The sequence below is a fragment of the Orycteropus afer genome, unplaced genomic scaffold (assembly GCF_000298275.1).
Source record: "Orycteropus afer afer isolate SDZICR_OR568_19922 unplaced genomic scaffold, OryAfe1.0 scaffold00108, whole genome shotgun sequence".
Lineage (NCBI taxonomy): Eukaryota > Metazoa > Chordata > Mammalia > Tubulidentata > Orycteropodidae > Orycteropus > Orycteropus afer.
In genome coordinates this window covers 889,794-910,190 of record NW_006921695.1, presented here as the reverse complement: position 1 = coordinate 910,190, position 20,397 = coordinate 889,794, and the positions used below count along the sequence as shown (strand labels likewise).

Here is a 20,397-nt window from a genome sequence, read left to right as displayed (position 1 = left end):
TTCGTTCTGCTGTGCATGGGGTCGCTATGAGTCGGAAACGACTCGACGGCACTTAACAACAACAACAACAACAACTGGCAAAACACAAATTTTGAAATTTTAAGTTATATATTAATTTACTATATGCTAGGAAAAACCTAACTAGTCCATCAAAACCATGACTTCACAGATATTATTTCTTAAGGGACTAAAGTAGGCAATTAAATTACAAATGTCAATTTAAAGAAATAAAAGGTGGTACAAGGTTGTGGTAAAATCCATGAAGATAGTTTGTGAATGAATGAAGTAAGGAAAACATTGGATTAATGCATTAATTTTTGAACATGTTTTGATGAATTTTTCTAATGAATTAGTTTTTAAAACTATTTTGATGAATTTTTTAATGATAACTCCAAAGGAGCACTGAGAGAGCTACTTTGTGATACTTTAAACAAATGCTTATGTTTTAACTCTAAATGTCAACACTTGAATGAACTTTGGTGGATAACATCCTAAAATTAAAAAAAAAAAAAAAACCCTGAAATTTTAGAATATACTACTGAATATCTTATACTGTAGAGTATCTGGACATTTAATAAAAATATACTTACTTTTTTTAAAAATGCTAAGAGCTCAACAGTATATGTTGTTGTTATGTGCCGTCGAGTCGGACTTGACTCATAGCGACCCATCCTTTGGGTTTCCGAGGCAATATCACTACAGAAGTAGATTGCCCCATCTCCCTTCCGAGGAGTGGCTGGTGGATTTGAACTGACAGCCTTCTGGTTAGCAGTGACATGCCTTTAGCCACTATGTTACCAGAGCCTTAGGCACTCCTCAACAGTATATTCACAACACAAATTAGTGTACCAATATCTGCACACCTCTAAGTGCACTGAAAAAGTGACCCTGCAAAGCTGAAGACAAGCCCTTGAACCAGGGGATGCCCTTGACATTCTGTGTCTGGGTGCAGCCCTCCTGAATGAACTTTACCTCCTCAAATGCCATCTCTAGTACATTCCTCTCTATTATGTATCCCTTATCAAGATGTGTAGCCTGCACACAAGGAAGAGTTAAACCAAATTTGAAAAAATAAAACAACAACATATATCTGTACTCTGGCATTCTCATAACCTAGAAAAAATTATGGAGTGCTAATTTTATTTGACTCTAAGGAGATTATTTTGTGAAATATAATGTATGGCAGCTATGTTTTATAACAACCTAGATCCAAACTATATGCAAGACATTGTTTTTGAGAGTCTACTTTGGGATAAGTATACACTGAGTCTTTCAGGGGACTGAAAAAATTAACAACAACAATAACAACCATCAGATAAGAACAATTAAAATGACTCATGCTTCTATACTGGTCACACTGCATCAGTGCCATTCTAATACTTTCAATTATTAGTTATTTCAGTTTTATAACAACATTATGATGAAAGTTTGGGAGCTCTGGTAGCATAGTGGCTAAGACACTTGCCTGCTAAACAGATGGCTGGCGGTTCAAACCCACCAGCCACTCCTTGGAAGGACGGTTGGGCAATCCTACTTCCGTAGTGATACTGCCTCGGAAACCCAAGGAGGGGTCGCTATGAGTTGGGTTTGACTCGACAGCACATAACAACAACAACAACAATGATGAAAGTATATTATCATTGCCACTTTGGGGAGACTGAGACACAGAGAAATTAAGTAACATTTCCAAGAGTATGTAGTTAGCAGATGGCAGAACTGGGTTTCAAACCCCCATACAAACTCTGTGACCTCAAGAAACTTACAGACTGCAAGACTCTTAGGTTTCGTTTGAAAGAAAGATTACTCAGAATGTCAACAGAACATATTTTAAAAACAATTATTGGATAAAATGAAAAATTTATTAAATATAATGCTAAATATTCTTGGCTTATGCTCTGAATTGAATTGTGTCCTTCTGCCCAAAAATGTAGAAGTCCTAAACCCTGTACCTGTGAAAGTTACTCTGTTCGGAAATACCGTTTTTCTTTTATTGTGTTAATGAGGTCATACCAGAATAGAGTAGGTCCTAAGCATAATCACTTCTTATTAGTTCCATATGAAAAAAAGCAGAACACAGACACAGACAGGGGGAAGACAAACGTCACATGAAGACCTGTCAATGAGCAAAGGAACACTAAGGGTTATTGACAAAGACACCAGAAACAGGCAGATATCCACAGAAGAAACTGACATGGTCAAGACTCTGATTTGGACACTCAGGCTCCAGATCCATGAGATAATAAATTTCTATTCTTTAAAGCCACCCACTGGTGTGGTATTTTTTAGTTATGGCAGCACTATGTAATTAAGGTAGCTGGTTTGGGAGATGCGTTAAAAACAGCATCCCAGATCTTTGCAGGACATTCTGTCAGGCTAATTTTGAACATTCCCTCCTGTTCATCTTCCACATCACTCAGCTTTTTCTTGCCCCATTCTCCCTCCACCCCTAAATATTTAAACACCCTAATTGCAAATGATTTGTTCCTCCCAATATTTCATGCTTACCTACTTGCATTCGTTTCCCACGACACCTGCTATATCCAACAGAATTACGGGCCTCACAGGAATATTCTCCGCTGTCCAGCTTTGAAACAGTGTTAAATTGCTATTTGTGGAAGGAAAAATAAATACAACCTTTGAGCAAAAAAAAAAAAAAAAAGCTGTAAACAAACTCCCAAAATAACCATGCTCCTTGAATTACAGCATGAAGTTCACCTTTCCTTTTTAATGCCTTGTTGTTGTTGTTGTTTACCGTCGAGTTGGCCTCGACTCATAGTGACCCCTCCTTGGGTTTCCGAGGCAGTATCACTACAGAAGTAGATTGCCCGACCTTCCTTCCGAGGAGTGGCTGGTGGATTTGAACTGCCAGCCTTCTGGTTAGCAGTCAAGTGCCTTAGGCACTATGCTACCAGAGCTCCTTTTTAATGCCTTAGGATTTCATATTTTTATTGTGCATTCGAAAATCCATCACAACCTCAAGAAATAAATTTCTAGCCCTCATCAAGGTGGTTCTGACTCATAGGGATCCTATGGAACAAAACACTCAGGCTCCAGATTCATGAGGTAATCAATTTCTATTCTTTAAAGCCACCCACTGGTGTGGTATTTTGTAGTTATGGAACAAAACACTGCCCAGTCCAGTGCCATCCTCTCAATTGTTGCTATACTTGGGCCCACTGCTGCAGCCACTATGTCTATTCATCTCATTGAGGGTCTTTCTCTTTTTCACTGACCCTCTATTTTACCAAGCATGGTATCTTTTCCTAAGGAGTGGTGTCTCCTGATAAAATTACCAAAGTGCGAGGTATGAAGCCTTGTCATCCTTGCTTCTAGGGAGCACTCCAGTTGTTGTTCTTCTAAAACAGATTTGTTCATTATTCTGCCAGTCCATGGTATTTTCAATATTCTATGCCAGAATCATAGGAGCTATGGTGGCATAGTGCCTAAGGCATTTGACTGCTAACCAGAATGCTGGTAGTTTAAATCCACCAACCACTCCTAGGAAGGAAGCTTGGGCAATCTACTTCTGTAGTGATACCACCTCAGAAACTCAGGGAGGGGTCACTAGGAGTTGGATCCTCCTCTACAGCAGTGAGTTTGGGTTTTCAGTATGTCAATATCATAATACAAATGTGTTAATTCTTCTTCAGTCATCTTCTTCTTCTTCTAATTGTGCTTTGGGTGCAAATTTACAAAGCATATTTGTTTTACATTCAACAGTTCACGCACATTTGATTTCACGGCCCTGATTACAATGCCCGGTCATAAAAATCTCTCCTCCCCTCTCCTTCCTGTGATCCCTGTGCCCTTCTTACCTATGCATTCCTGTCTGTCCAGGTTTCCCTCTATGTGAATGCTACCCCTCTTATGTCTCATAGTTGACTGATCTAAACAGTGCATCTCTCTAGAGTAGGTGTTCTGCATGTAGGTCTTTCTACTGTTGGGCTGAGAGCCAATTCACAGAAGTGAGTCCATTTCTAGGTCTGAAGGATAACCTGGTGCCATAGTCTTGGGGTTTCCACCAATCTCTATCTGATCAGTAATTCTGGTAATTTTTGTGCTTTTAAATTTTGTTCTACATTTTTCCTCCCACTCTAACTAGGGTCCTCAATTTTGATCCCTTCAAAAGTGGTTGGCATTGGTAGCTAGGCACCATCTAGGTCTTCTAGTCTCGGGGTCGTGAAGGCTGAGGTTCTTGTGGTCCACCATATCTTAGGACTAATTGTTTCCAAATGACTTTGGTTTTCTTCATTCTTCTTTGCTCCAGATGAGAGGAGACCAATAGTTGCATCTTAGATGGCTGCTCAAAAGCTTTTAAAATCCCAGTCACTACTCACCAAAATAGGATGTAGAAAAAGATTTTTATGTACCATGTTGTACCAATTGAGCATAATGTCCCCCAAGATTATGTATGGTCTGAGCCTACAGGACCGGTGATTCTCTCTCTCAAGGTGTTCAGTTGTCTCTAAGAAGCTACTCCAACCCAATTCCATTACTAGGAATATATCTTAAAGGGGTGAAAGACAGGACATGAATAGACATATGCACACCCATATTCACCACAACACAATTCACTATAGCAAAGAGATGGAAACAACCTAAATGTTCATCAACTTATGAATAGATAACCAAACTATGGTATAGTCACACAATGGAATACTATGCAACATTAAAAAATAATGAAGAATACACAAACCATCTCACAATGAAGATGAATTCTTCAGTCTTCCTTATGCTTTCATATGCATATGCACTTTTCCTTACGCTTCCGTTTTCAGCTTTCATATGAGGTGACTGAAAATACCATGGCTTGGGTGATGTGTACCTGAGTCTTTTTTTTTTGTGATGATGGTGGTGGTAATTGTGATGGTGATGGTGGTGAAGGTTTTAATAATATTGTGGTGATGGTGGTAATGAATACAATGGTGGTGGTGACAATTGTGATGGTGGTGATGACAGCATTGGTCATGGTGGTGATGGTCATGGTGATCATGGTGAAGGTTTTAATGATGATGTGCTGATAGTGGTGATGGTAATGGTGGTGGTGATGGCAATGATGGTGGTAATGAAGATGGTGGTGGTGGTGGTGAAGGTTTTAATAATGATATGGTGGTGATGGTGGTGATGGTCATGGTGGTGACAGTTGTGATGGTGGTGATGACACATTGGTCATGGTGGTGATGGTGATGGTGTTGAAGGTTTTAATGATGATGTGCAGATGGTGGTGATGATAATGGTGGTGGTGATGGCAATGATGGTGATAGTGATGTTGGTGGGGTGACAATTGTGTTGGTGATGACAGCATTGGTCGTGGTGGTGATGGGTGCACCTGAGTCTTCAAGATGACATCTTTGCTCTTTAACACTTTAAAGAGGTCTTTTACAGCAATATACTCAATGCAATACGTTGTTTCTTTTCTTGACTGCTGCTTCCATGGGTGTTGATTGTGGATCCAAGGAAAACGAAACCCTTGACAACTTCAATCTTTTCCGCATTTATCATGATATTGCTTACTCGTCCAGTTGTGTGACTTTTTGTTTTACATTGGGGTATAATCTAGACTGAAGGTTGTATGTAGTCTTTGATCTTCATCAGTACGTGCTTCAAATTCTCCTCACTTTCAGCAAGCAAGGTTGTATCATCTGCATATCATAGGTTGTTAATATGTCTGCCTCAAATCTTGACATCACATTCTTCTTCATATAGCATACAGATTAATAAGTATGGTGAAAGGACACAACCCTCATGCACTCCCTTCCTGATTTTAAACCATGCAGCATCCCCTTGTTCTATTCAAACGACAGCCTCCTAGTCTATGTATAGGTTCCTCATGAGCATAATTAAGGGTTCTGGAATTCCCATTCTTCACAATGTTATCCATAATTTGTTTTGATCCACACAGTCAAATGCCTTTGCTTAGCCAATAAAATACAGTTAAACATCTTTCTGGTATTCTCTGCTTTCAGCCAAGATCCATCTGATATCAGCAATGATATCCCTTGTTCCATGTCCTCTTATGAATCTGGCTTAAATTTCTGGCTGCTTCCTGTTGATGTATGTTGCACCTATTTTTGAATTATTTGCAGCCAAGTTTTACTTGTTTGTGATATTAATTATATTGTTCAATAACTTCTATATTTTCTTCTTTTGTATTTTGTTAGATCACCTTTCTCTGGAATGAGCACAAATATGGATCTCTTACCATCTGCTGGCCAGGTAGCTATTTTCCAAATTTCTTGCCATAGATGAGTGAGTGCTTCCAGCATTGCATCCATTTGTTGAAACATTTCATTTGGTAAGCTGAATTCTTGGAGGCTTGTTTTTTAGCAGTCATCAGTGCAGATGGAACTTCTTCCTTAACACTAGAGGTTCTTGATCATATACTACCTTCTGAAATGGCTGACTGTTGGTCATTTCTTTTTGGTACAATGACTCTGTGTACTTCTTCCATCTTCTTTCAATGCTTCCTTTATCGCTCAATATTTTGCCCATAAACCAAAAATCAAAACCAAACCCATTGCCATCAAGTTGACTGTGACTCATAGTGACCCCCATTGGGTTTCTGAGGCAGTAAATCTTTACAGAAGTAGATTGCCCAGTCTTGCTTCCATGGAGCGGCTGATGGATTTGAACCACAAACCTTCTGGTTAGCATTAAGATGCCTTAGCCACTGTGCTACCAGAGGCTCCAATTACTGCAGCTCAAAGCTTGAATTTTTTTTTTCAATTTTTTCAGTTTGATAAATGACTATCATGTTTTTCCCTTTTTGTTTTCTAACTCCAGGTCATTTCACATTTCTTTGTAATACTTTATTTTGTCTTCTTAAGCCATCCTTTGAAATCTTCTGTCCAATTACTTTACTTCATCATTTCTTCCATTCATTTTTGCTGCTCTATGTTCAAGAGCAAGTTTCAGAGTCTCTTTTGCATCTATTTTGACTTCTTCATCTCTCCCATCTTTTTAATGAACTTTTGCTTTCTTTAAATATGATACTGTTCCACAACTCATCTGATCTTTGGTCATTAGTGTTCAGTGCATCAAATCTATTCTTGAGATGATGTCTAAATTCAGGTGGCATATACTGAAGGCTATACTTTGTTTCTCATAGATTTGTTTTAATTTTCTTCAGCTTCAATTTAAATTTGCATATGAGCAAATGATGGTTTGTTTCTCAACTGTCCCCTGGCCTTGTTTTGATTAATGATATTGAGAACAGTGTCTTTCCACAGATGTACTCAATTTGATTCCTGTGTATTCCATCCAGCAAGGCCCACATGTATGTTCTTGAAAAAAGATATTTTATGTTGAAAAAAGGCCATTTATGTTGTTGAAGAGGTATTTGCAATGAATAAGTTATTCATCTTGCAAAATTCTATCATGTGATCTCTGGTGTTGTTTCTATAACCAAGGCAATATTTTCCAACTACTGATCCTTCTTTGTTTCTAACTCTTGCATTCCAATCATCAACAATTATCAATATATTTTATTGCATGTTTGATCAACTGCAGAGTGCAGAAATTTAAAAAAACTTCAATTTCTTCATCTTTGGCATTAGTAGTTGGTGTGTAAATTTGAATAAGAGTTGAATTAACTGGTCTTCCTTGTTTGTTGTTGTTGTTGTTATGTGCCATCAAGTCGGCCCCGACTCATAGCAACCCCTCCTTGGGTTTCTGAGGCAGTATCACCATGGAAGTAGATTGCCCCATCTTCCTTCCGAGGAGTGGCTGATGGGTTTGAACCACCAGCCTTCTGGTTAGCAGTCAAGTGCCTTAGGCACTATGCTACCAGAGCTCCCAGTCTTCCTTGTAGGCATATGGATATTATCTTGTCACTGACAGTGTTGCCCTTCAGGATAGATCCTGAAATATTCTTTTTGATGATGAATGCAATGCCATTATTCTTCAATATGTCACTCCTGGCATAGTAGACCATGTGCTTGTCTGACTCAATGGCTAATTAATACCAATCTATTTCAGCTCATTAATGTCTAGGATATAGATCTTCATGCATTCCATTCCACTTTTGACAACTTCCAATTTACCTAGATTCTTACTTCATGCATTCTACATTTTAATTATTAATGGATGTTTGCAGCTGTTTCTTCTCATTTTGAATTGTGTCACATCAGCAAATGAAGGTCTTAAAAGCTTTACTCCATCCATATCTTTAAGATTGACTCTACTTTGAGGAGGTGACTCTTCCCCAGCTGTATTTCAAGTTCCTTCCAACCTGAAGTCTGTCAGGTGGTTGTACTGTGGTAGTTTGCATGGTGCTGGGATGCTGGGTACTATGTCACTGGTATTTCAAAGATATACAGGATCACTCATGTGGACCATGGTAGACAAGTTTTAGTAGAGCTTCCATACTAAGACATACTAAGAAAGGACCTGGTGATCTAATTTTAAAAACTTGACCAATGAAAACCTTATGAATAGCAGAGGAATATCATAGTACATAGTAATATTAAATATACCAGGTATTTCTAATTCCTAAGAAACACCCAGTTTATAAATGAAGGCCTCCTTGGCCTATATAGTTTATGTACTCTTCAAAATTAAAGTGAGTTTTCTGAAGCACCAAACAATTAGCCCTTCCTCTAATGAGCCACAACTACTACTAAACAGTAGTTTATGATTTAAGGAAATCTTACCAAGGCAGGAAGCAATGGGAAGAACCCAGGGCTGACAGCCCGATCCAGGTAAAGGAAAGGAAAGACCCCACTTAAGGCAGAGTTGATGGCTAGAACAGTTAGGGGAAAGGCCAGGAAGTGGGTGGAAAGGTTTGGAACAATGAAGGGAGACTGTCTTGTCTGTCAGTTTGTCCTACTGTGGTCACTTGTGTGTTGCTATGAGGCTGGAGGCTGTACCACCAGTGTTTCAAATGCCAGTAGGGTTTCGCATGGTGGACAGGTTTTAGTGGTGCTTCCAGACTCAGAGAGACTCAGAAGAAGGAAGAGGCTATCCACTTCTCAAAGAATTGGCCAGGGAAAACCTTATGAACATCAGAGAAACGCTGTCTGATACATCACTGGACAACTTTATGAATAGCCCTGAAACACTGTCCGATTCCAAATATGACTGGGAAAGAGCTGCTTCTTCAAAGTAGAGCTGATCTTAAGGATATGGATAAAGTAAAGCTTTTAGGACCTCCATTTGCTGATGTGGCATGACTCAAACTGAGGAGAAACAGCTGCAAACATCCATTAATAATCAGAACATGGAATGTATGAAGTATGAATCTAGGAAAATTGGAAGCTGTCAAAAATGAAATGGAATGCATAAAGATTGATATCCTAGGCATTAGTGAGCTGAAATGGACCAGTTTTGGCCATTTTGAACCAGACAACCATATGATCTACTATGCAGGGAATCACAAACTGAAGAGGAATGGCGTAGCATTCATCATCACAAAGGATGTTTCAAGATCTGTCCTAAAGTACAATGCTGTCAGTGATAGGATAATATCCATACACCTACAAGGAAAGCCAGTTAATACTACTATTATTCAAATTTATGCACCAACCACCAAAGCCAAAGATGAGGAAATTGAAGATTTTTGCCAACTTCTGCAGTCTGAAATTGACCGAACATGCAATCAAGGTGTGCTGATTCTCACTGGTGATTAGAATGCAAAAGCTGGAAACAAAGAAGAATCACCAGTAGTCTGAAAATTTGGACTTGGTGAAAGAAGTAACGCTGGAGATAGCACAATAGAATTTTGTAGGACCAACAACTCATTCATTGCAAATACCTTTTTTCAACAACACAAACAGTGGCTATACATATGGACTTTGCCAGATGGAGTACACAGGAATCAGAATGACTACATCTGTGGCAAGAGGCGATAGAAAAGCTTGATATCTTCAGCCAAAACAAGGCCAGGAGCTGATTATGGAACAGACCAGCAACTTCTCATATGCAAGTTCAAGCTGAAGTTGAAGATAATTAAAACAAGTCCATGAGAGCCAAAATATGACCTTGAATATATCTCTCCTGAATTTAGAGACCATCTAAAAAACATATCTGATGCATTGAACACCAGTGACCAAAAACCAAAGGAATTGTGGTATGCCATCAAGAACATTCTCTATGAAGAAAGCAGAAGATCATTAAAAAGACAAGAAAGGAAGAAAAGGCCAAAGGAAGTCAGAAGAGACTCTGAAACTTGCCCTTGAATGAGAGAAGCTAAAGCAAATGGAAGAAATGACAAGATAAAAGAGCTGAACAGAAGATTTCAAAGAAAAGCTCAGTAAGACAAAGTCAATTATTATAATGAAATGTGCAAAGACCTGGAGTTAGAAAACCAAAAGGGAAGAACACGCTCGGCATTTCTCAAGCTGAAAGAACTGAGGAAAAAATTTAAGCTTCAAAGGTGCCATATTGAAAGATTCTATGGGAAAATATTGAATGACACAGGAAACATAAAAAGAAGATGGAAGGAATACAGAATCACTGTACCAAAAAGGAACTGGTTGATGTTTATCCATTTCAGGAGGTGGCATATGATCAAGAACCAATGGTATTGAAGGAACAGGTTGAAGCTGCATTGAAGGAATTGGCGATAAACAAGATTCCAGGAATTGATGGAATACTCATTGAGATGTTTCAACAAATGGATGCCACACTGGGGGCACTCATTTGGCTATGCCAAGAGATTTGGAAGAATTTGGTAGCTACCTGGCCAACTGACTGGAAGAGATCCATATTTGTACCCATTCCAAAGAATGAAACACTACTGTCCTGCATCATCCTCACTACGGTTGCTGTTCTTGAGCCCATTGTTATAGCCACTGTGTCAATCTCTTTCATTCAGGGTCTTCCTCTTTTTCAATGACTCTCCACTTTACCAAATATGATATCTTCTCCAGACCCTGGTCTCCTCTGACAACATGATGAAAGTGTGTGAGAAGGAGTTCGCCCATTTTTGCTTCTAAGGAGCATGGTGGCTGTACTTTTTCCAAGACAGATTTGTTTGTCCTTCTGGCAGTCCATGGTATTTTCAATATTCTTTACCAACAGCATAATTCAAATGAATCAATTCTTCTTCAGTCTTCCTTATCCACTGTACAGTTTTCACATGCATATGAGGTTATCGAAAATACCCTAGCTTGGGTAAGGCGTACCTTAGTCTTGAAAGTGACATCTTTACACTTTAACATTTTAAAGAGGCCTTTTGCAGATTTGCCCAGTGCAATATGTCATTTCATTTTTTTTTTTTTTCTCTCTCTTGCTTTTTTAAAAATTGTAATTTGGGTGAAAATTTAGAGCAAATTCACTTTCCATACATGTTTGTTGTAGTATGTTATTCCATACACTTTGTCTCATGGCATTGACCACAATTCACCACAATGCACCAGCTCCCCTCCCACTTCCTCCCAACAGTCACCTCTTCTGTGTCCATCCTTCCATGCACCCCTGCCCCCTGAGCTGTCTCCCTATGCATAAACAGCCCTTCTTTCTCCCATGATTGTTTTCTCCAAGGAGTATTTACCTCAGGTAAATGTTCAACTCTTATGCCTGACTTTTGCTTGGCTGGAAGCCACAGGTATGGGTTCAATTCCAGACCAGAAGCACAGATAGGGGCTATAGTCTCAGTGGTTCCACCAGGTTCTATCAGACCAGCAAACCTGGTCCCCCCTGCCTTTATTTTTTTTCCCAAATGCTTTTGAGTTTCATTTCACATTGTTCTCCCTCTCTATCCAGGATCTCCTATATAGACCCCCTCCAAGTGATTGACATTGGTAGCCGGGCACCATCTAGTTCTTCTGGGCTCATAGTCATATAGGCAGCAGATTGCATGGTGTACCAGTTGCTAAGACTAATTCTTTCCATGAATCTTTGGTTTTCTTCATTCTTTTTTGCTCTGAATGAGGAGAGACCCATTGTTGCATCTAGATGGCTGCTTGCAAGCTTTTAAGACCCCAGTCACTACTTGCCAAAGTAAGAGGTGGAACAATGTTTTGTGTAGTATGTTATGCCAATTGAACTTGATGTCCCCTGTGACTATGGTCCTAAGCCCACAGGTACAAGTACTTGGTCCCTCTGGGTAGCTGGCTGTGACCAAGAAGTGACCTTGTCCCTTGTCAGCTCTATTATACACCTGGGAATTCAGATCATACAAATACACTTATAGGACCATTGTCTGCCAACCCTATACATGGTCTTGGGTACACTCTCCACTTCATAGACATACCTAATAGTTCAGTCTGTCCACCCATCTATCCACCCATATACCCATGTTTGCCTTCACTGGCAACGTAGTATTGTATGTGCATAAGGGTTCATCTTGTTATCTATACCTCCCATGTACTTCTCTATGTCTTCCTCTTCCTCAATGCCACCATGTTGATCACTCACATTTGGTACATTGCCCTTCTCTTCACCCAAATCAATACTTATCTCTACCTATCTAACAGTGTTCCCTCACCTCCTCTCCCACTCCTGGGAACCAACAAAGAAAATTTTCTTACATAGATAAACCTTTCCTTGATTTTTACAATAATGGACTAGTACAATATTTGTCCTTATGTGATTGACTTATTTCACTCAGCATAATGTCCTCCAAGTTCATCCATGCCATGCACTGTTTTTCAGATTCTATGTTATTCTTTAGGGTTCCATTGTGTGTATGTACCATAGTTTGGTTATCCATTCCTCAGTTGATGGACACCTAAGTTGTTTCCATCTTTTGGCTATTGTAAATAGTGCTGTGATGAACATGGGTGTGCGTATGTCTGTTCTCGTCATGGCTCTCACTTCTTTAGGATATATACCTAGCAATGGAATGGCTGGGTCAAAAGGTATTTCTAATTCCAAGTTTTTAAGGAATCGCCATACTGCTTTCCACAATGGTTGTACCATTTTACCAATGGTTGTCCCACCAGCAGTGTATAAGAGTCCCAATCTCTCCACATCCTGGCCAGCATTTGTTATTTTCTGTCTTGTTGGACTTTGCTACTAGTGCTGAAGCAAGATGGTATCTCATTGTTGTTTTAACTTGCATCTCTCTAATGGCTAATGATCATGAACATTTCTTTATATGTTTGTTGGCTGCCTGAATATCCTTGGTGAAGTGTCTATTCGTGTTGTCATTTCATTCTTGATTGTGTCTCCCATGGGCACTGATTTTGGATTCAAGTAAAATGAAATCCTTGGCAACTTCAGTCTTTTCTCCATTTACCATGATGTTGCTTATTGCTCCAATTTTGAGGATTTTTGTTTTCTTTATGTTGAGATGTAATCCGTACTGAAGACTGTAGTCTTTGATCTTCATCAGTAATTACTTCAAGCCTTCTTCACTTTTCAGTGAGCAAGTTTGTATCATCTTTATATCACAGATTGTTGATGAGTTTTCCTCTAATCCTGATGCTGCATTCTTCTTCATATAGTCCAGTTTCTCAGATTATTTGCTCAGCATACAAATTGAATAAGTATGGTGAAAGGATACAACCTTTCCTGACTTTAAACCTTATTCTGTTTGAATGACTACCTCTGGGTCTCTGTACAGGTTCCTTATGAGTACAATTAAGTGTTCTGGAATTCCCATTCTTCTCAATGTTATCCATAATTTGTTATGATACACACAGTTGAATGCCTTTGCATAGTCAATAAAAAAACAGGTAAACATCTTTCTGTTATTCTTTGCTTTCAGGCAAGATCCTTCTGATGCTAGCAATGATATCCCACTTTCCAATTCCTCTTCTGAATCTGCCTTGAATTTCTGTAGTTTCCTACCCATTTTTTTTGCATTAACTTCAGGAAAATTTCACTTGTGTGAGATATTAATGATACTGTTCAATAATTTCTCCATTTTGTTGGATCACCTTTCTTTGGAATAGGGCAAATATGGATTTTTTTCAGTCAACTGGCCAGATAGCTAATTTCTTGGCATAAATAAGTAAGCACTTCTAGTGCTGCATCTGTTTGTTGAAACATCTCAATGGGTATTCCATCGATTCCTGGAGGCTTGTTTTGTACCAATTCCTTTGGTGGAGATGGGATTTCTTCCTTCAGTACCATCAATTCTTGATCATATGCTACCTTTGAAATGGTTGATCAATTCTTTTTGGTACCTTCCTCTGGGTAGGTTAAAAATCTTAATTGGTGAGTTAATAGGATTATCAACCCTGACAGTTCAAGAAGTTTTGAATACTCTGAACAGATAAAGTCAGCCCTTGCTCCTTCCACTCCCATCCAGAGAAACTGAAATAAGACTTTGATGTAACAGTTTTTTTTTTCTTTTCAAATGAGGTAAACCCTTGAAGAATTTGTCAGGAAGGAAGGAAAGACAGAAGAAAGAGAAAAAGAGAGGGAAGGAGGGAGAGAAAAAGGAAGCAAGGAAGGAAAAGAAGTACGGAAGGAGAGTGGAGAAGAAGAATGTAAGAAAATGGAACCAGTTATAGATGTCTTAGAGGATCCTGCCAGGACCAGTACAGATGGTGAGAGGTGCTCAGAATTGTTCTTTCATTGCCTCCTGGTCACACCCTCTATACTGCAGAGGTCACTGCTGACCTCATCCGTGGGAGTCATGAACTCCTGAGGAGTACCTCCTCATTGCCTTGGTTCCTCATGTTCTTATAAGTCCAAAAAAAAAAAAAACAACGAAACCCAAACTCACTGCCATCGGGGGGGATTTATCTATTACCTCCCTTTCCTCTTTCACTTTTCTTTACCTACTACCTGCTTTCCCCTTCTTCTATCATACTTGAACATGAGGGGATTAAAAGCTTTTCATCATTTATTTTCACTCTATAGATCCATCAATCATTCTTTCAAAAGCCATATTCTATACCTTTAGAATATTCAGCATGAGCTCAGGGCCAAGATTATACATAAATAATAAGGTAGACTAAACTAAAAATGATCTTCTAATACATTATAACTGGTAATTAAAAGTAAGTCACTGTCACCCATACACTGAAGGCTCTGATGTTCATTTCTTACAAAACGACCCATCTTAGTTCAACCCTGGTATATTCTTTTGGCATTACAAGATATTTCAAGGACTGAGGTTAGCTGAAGAAAGTAAATCTATATCATTTCAGACTTGCCTTGGGGCTTTTAGCACCTGCTCTGAGAGAAAATAAATTTGAAAAGTAAATATAGCAAAGTGTGACGGCAAGTTTTCTGCTCAATCTCTCAGTGTAAAATCAGTTGGACCAGCTGACTGCACCTGCTGACTGCCAAAATAGCCCAAGGCATGGCCTTCTTCCAGAGGTAGCCACATCTGCCCATCAATTTTATTACTTAGCCACATTATTGGTATGCTTTATTATTTACCAGAGGATCTAGTTTCTAAAAGTTATTGTGTGCTTCTAGATTGAAAGAATGAAAAGAAACATTATACCTTCATTTTAAAACTTATTAAAAGTTATTTATATTGTTATCATGCCTTTAAGATTTTTTGATCATGGTTGTAAAGGTGACTTAACTCACTGTTGTTGAGTCTGATCTGACTCATAGTGACCCCTCCTTGGGTTTCAGAGGTGGTATCACTATGGTAGTAGATTGCCCAATCTTTCTTCTGAGGAGTGGCTGGTGGGTTTGAACTGCCAGCCTTCTGGTTAGCAGTCAAATGCCTTAGGCACTACACCACCAGACTAAGTCAGACTTTTTAAATGGATATGGTATTACTTTGATTGTGGGGGAAAACAAAAAGCTTTAAGCTTAATAATTTTTCCCTTTACTCTCACCTCTACCCCCAAAAGTCAGAGATTAAAAAAAAAAAATAAAAATACTTTTTATTTTAAAATATCATTAACTTTAAAGAGTTTATTCAGATTTCCATCAATACTCCTGGATTGGCTTTTCAGTAAGAACATTTTAAAGAGGAAACAATTAGAAAATCAAGGCTAAATCTAAGCCTGGATGGCCCAACAGTTTGTACTTGACTAATTTAAAGGTTGGTGATTTCAACCCACCCAACAGCACCATGTAAGAATGACCTAACAATCTGCGTTTGTAAAGATTACAACCAAGAAAACCCTATTGAGCAGTTCTACCCTGTAACACATGGGGTTGCCATGAATCAGAGTTGCATCAATGGCTATGGCTTTCAGCTAAATCTAAAGTGAAGGATACTTGAGCCACAGAGTCAAGTGTTGATGACCTAGAGTCATGGATGAGTTTAATAATATAAAAGCATAACTACAGTCATTGTTTGCACTCTCACTGTCCTTTGCTATAGTTGGGGGTGGGGAGTAAATGGTTGGCAGGGCATCCTCAAGAGCATTTTCATGACTTTCCCTAGTGTTATAAATAAGAGACTTGGGAGCTCTGCTGGCATAGTGCCTAAGACATTTGACTGCTAACCAGAAGGCACCAGCTGCTCCCTGGAAGGAAGGTTGGGCAATCTACTTCCATAGTGATACCGCCTCGGAAACCCAAAGAGGGGTCACTATGAGTCGGGTCCGACTCAAGGGCAGTGTATTTGGCTTGGGTTTGGATAAATAACCGACTACTCTTAGTAACTTTCAGCTACAGGAAGGTAGATGTAAGCAAATTGCAGAATCCACCATCATGAGTCAAGCTTGGTCTACTTCAGGCCACTACTAGCAGATCCTGTGTGCTCTGCTTCCCAGCCCTTTCCATCTCTTTTCTGTGCAGCTGCCACCATCTTCCCTGTTAACCCTCCCTTTTCCTGCTTAACCAAGCAATGTATCAATTCTTTATTCTCTGTCATTTTAGTTCTAATAATTTTTTAATTCAAATGCAAGATAGTTATTAGGCCAACACTTGAAAAGATCTTACCAGAGTTCCAGATTTTGTATTCATTGTGTATGAGCTGTTGGTGGTTTGGGAGCCAAGTTTTGGGTTCTCAAGCAAACGGACACCATCCTTAAACCATATGTATTCAGGAGCTGGATTCCCTTCTTTGTCTTGACATCGTAGCTCTACTACAGTTCCACTCAGAGCAGAATTGGGTACTTCACATGATGGAACTGCTGGAGCCACTGAACAATGGGAGTCAAATAATGCTGGTTATTTACAAGCTAAATAAGAATTTATTTATAAGAATAAATAAATATGTATAAGAATAAATACATAAAGATGTATTTATTGGACACATGTGGCAGAGATGGGCTATTTTTTTCAACAAACCCATTTCCTTTCTTCCTGGCCACATAGCCCCTTTGCAGCTAGATGGGGTCATATGCATGACTCCTGGCCAATGGAATGTGGGTAAAAGTGATATTTGCCACTTCTAGGCCTGACCCATATAAATCTCCTGCATCATCCTCCATTCTTTCACTTCTTTTTGCCTCCTTGTACTATCAAGAAGGTGAACATCCTTTGTAATCTTAGAAAATCATGTTTTGAAGATGTCAGAACCTACATTACCTTGAGTCTCTAATGATTTACTGAAGTAGAGCAATACAACTCCACTCTCCTACTCCAACTCTGTCTGCCCTAACAGATTTTATTTAAGTGAGAAAGAAAGTTATGTTAAACCACAGAGAATTCAGAGCTTATTTGTTATCACAGCAAATACTACCTTAGCTGATCTCACTTTTTTTTTTAAACACATAGACAATCTCTACTTTTTTTTTTTTTCTCTTACCAAGGATTTTAATGTTTTATTATGAACTATATTCAATAGAAATCAAACTTAAGTATAATTTTCAGGCCTGGTACTCAAACTGAAATCCCATTCTGTTTAGAGAACACCTGTTGTAGGGATTACGAGTATTCTGGTTCCAGGGTTTTGTAAGTAAACCAGACTTTACTAGGTTATTGAATATCCAGGAAAACCCAGAAGTGATAGTGGTAGGGAAAATTCTAAGGAATCCTCCAAGATTTATCCCTGACGTATGCATACCTTCTCTCAGCTATTCAATCAAACACTAATCTAGATATGACAATGAAGAAAGTTTGGAGATATAATTAAAGTCCAAATCCATTGACCTTAAAATAGGGACATTACACAGATTGAGTCTGCCCTAATCACACGAGCCATTTAAAAGCAAAGAGTTTTCTCTGGCTGTTCTCAGAAGATAAAGGGGTCCAAGTGGCAAGGAATGTGGGAAGCCTTACAGAGTTAAGAGTGGCCCCCAGCATGGAATTGGGGCCCTTAATCTTACAAACTACAAGGAAATAAACTTAGAATTTCCTCCCCCCCACCCCCGAGCTTCCAGAAGGAAAATTAGCCTGATGTATATGTTGTGATACCCTGTGACATCTTTCAGCCTTGTAATACTCTGGGCAGAACATGGATAGCATGTTGTGGCAGGCTTCTGATTCACAGAACTATGATCTAATAAATGGGTGTTATTCTAAGTCAGTAAGTTTGTAATAATTTGTTAGTAGCCATTAGAAAACTAACATGCTGGCCAAATCTCCTGGAGGGTAACTTGTAATTAGATTTCTTCTATCTTAGAACATCTCAGATATTCTAGAAAGAGGCTGGAGAATATTTTTAAAAAAGGAAGAGGAATTGTTTGATTCCTTTTGCTTGACACCTTATACTCATTCACACCAATGAAGAAGAAAGAGTCATTTGCCTTCACCAGATTTTTGTCATGAGCCTTTATTATCTATCAGTGATTTTTTATAGTAACTAAACTGGGGTCTGTAGTTATGCAAGAGAGTAATGACTTTGGCATTAACCTCATCTGGTTCCAAATACTTGTTCAGAAAATTAATAACTATGCAACCTTGGGAAAATAATTCAACTTCTATTTCCTCATTTGTAAAAATCAGGCTGGCAGCAAGACTAAATAAAACTACACATGTGAAGGGACCTAATAAGTATTAGCTGCACAATAAATGCTAATTTCCTTTTTGACTCATAATTCCCAACCCCTCCCCTGGTCCTAGATACCACTGCTATTATTATTATTTATTGCTTTTCTATCATCTCATGAAGATCTTTTTTTATATTGTAGGGAAAAGACTACATATGATAAACAATATTGGAAAAAGAACTTTTGGGGCAATACTTCTATTTGCAGTGAAAGACCATTAAGAATTACCTCAATCTAAAAGAAGAGAAATTTTGTGATAATGAATTTGTAATGGTAAAGTTTCAGTAGCTTATGAGGAGTTGGGGAGAAATAGCCAGGGACTTGCAGGAAGGGTGGCACTTGTGGTTTCTGTGACTTGTCCTAACAGTCTCTGGTCAAGGTAACTGGCCCCCAGGGCTGGAATGGTAGAGAAGGGTGGAGGACAGTGGTCAGACACACATGCACTTCACCTAATACTTCTAGAGTGACTGTATCCTCTTCCAGGTTCTGGCCTTGCTCAGATGGGGCACTAACTTCACAACGATATTGCCCAGCATCATTTCTTGTAACATTTTTGATCCGTATACTGAAATCTATCATCTCAGCTCGATCTTTAAAATCACCTTTCAGAAGAAGAAAACAATGTTATTAATAATGTGAGTAATATTCTATGCAGTATCATTCTCAAGTCACTTCATTCCATGAACTAAAGGATTTATTTTCCTATTAATAAACTTAATTTTAAAAATAAAAAATATTCTACACGGATGCTTCTATTTTAACTTTCTTTTGAATGGCATTATGTTTAAAAAATAATTTAGTTCCATATTCTCATATTTTATTTCAAAGAATTTGGCCTTCATTCCTGCCTCACTTCCTATCTAATGTTGTTGTTGTTATGTGCCGTTGAGTCGGACTCGACTCATAGCGACTCTTCCTTGGGCTTCCAAAGCAGTATCACTATGGAAGTAGATTGCCCCATCTTCCTTCTGAGGAGTGGCTGGTGGGTTTGAACCGCCAGCCTTCTGGTTAGCAGTCAAGTGCCTTAGGCACTAAGCTACCAGAGCTCCTTCCCTATCTAATACCCTTGTAAAAATATTCTCACCTTCAAAAGACATGGGAGAGACTAGTTTAATCAGCTGGAACAGTAACTTTATGTGTGGTGGCCCACATAATACTGCTACAAAAGAAAAGGTGAGGGATCTTAAAAACATTCTTTGGTTATTTACATATATATGTGTGTGTGTGTATATATATATATACACACATATATAATACATATTATATATGTGTGTGTGTGTATATATATAAACCAAAAACCAAACCAAACTCACTGCTGTCGAGTCAATCCCAACTCATAGCGACCCCTCCTTGGGTTTCCGAGGGAGTATCACTATGGAAGTAGACTGCCCAATCTTCCCTCCAAGGAGTTGCTAGTGGGTTTGAACCTCCAGCCTTCTAGTTAGCAGTTAAATGCCTTAGGCATTATACCACCAGAGGTCCTAGGTCCCATATATATATATATATAATGTATGATGAACTAAAATAGTGTTTCATAAAGCACAGCTGCCAGAATTGGCAACTAGAAAATTTAAGTGGGATGGCTGTATTTTTAGCATCTGGCAACCTGTAGTCATGTCTTTACAGATAAAACCCAGGGGGATACTTTAAATTT

At 38.8% G+C, this 20,397-nt stretch overlaps 1 protein-coding gene across 1 annotated transcript in view; it reads right to left on the bottom strand.

Moving 5' to 3' along the window:
- The window catches only part of JAM2 (junctional adhesion molecule 2), a 120,929-nt gene that overhangs the window by 12,651 nt on the left and 87,881 nt on the right, over window positions 1-20,397 (bottom strand). Inside the window, exons 4-6 of the mRNA XM_042781339.1 lie at window positions 19,193-19,345; window positions 16,750-16,952; window positions 2,506-2,605 (exon numbers count right to left, since the gene is read on the bottom strand). Coding sequence (XP_042637273.1) covers window positions 2,506-2,605; window positions 16,750-16,952; window positions 19,193-19,345 — 456 coding nt within the window. The remainder of the gene's footprint in view (window positions 1-2,505; window positions 2,606-16,749; window positions 16,953-19,192; window positions 19,346-20,397) is intronic.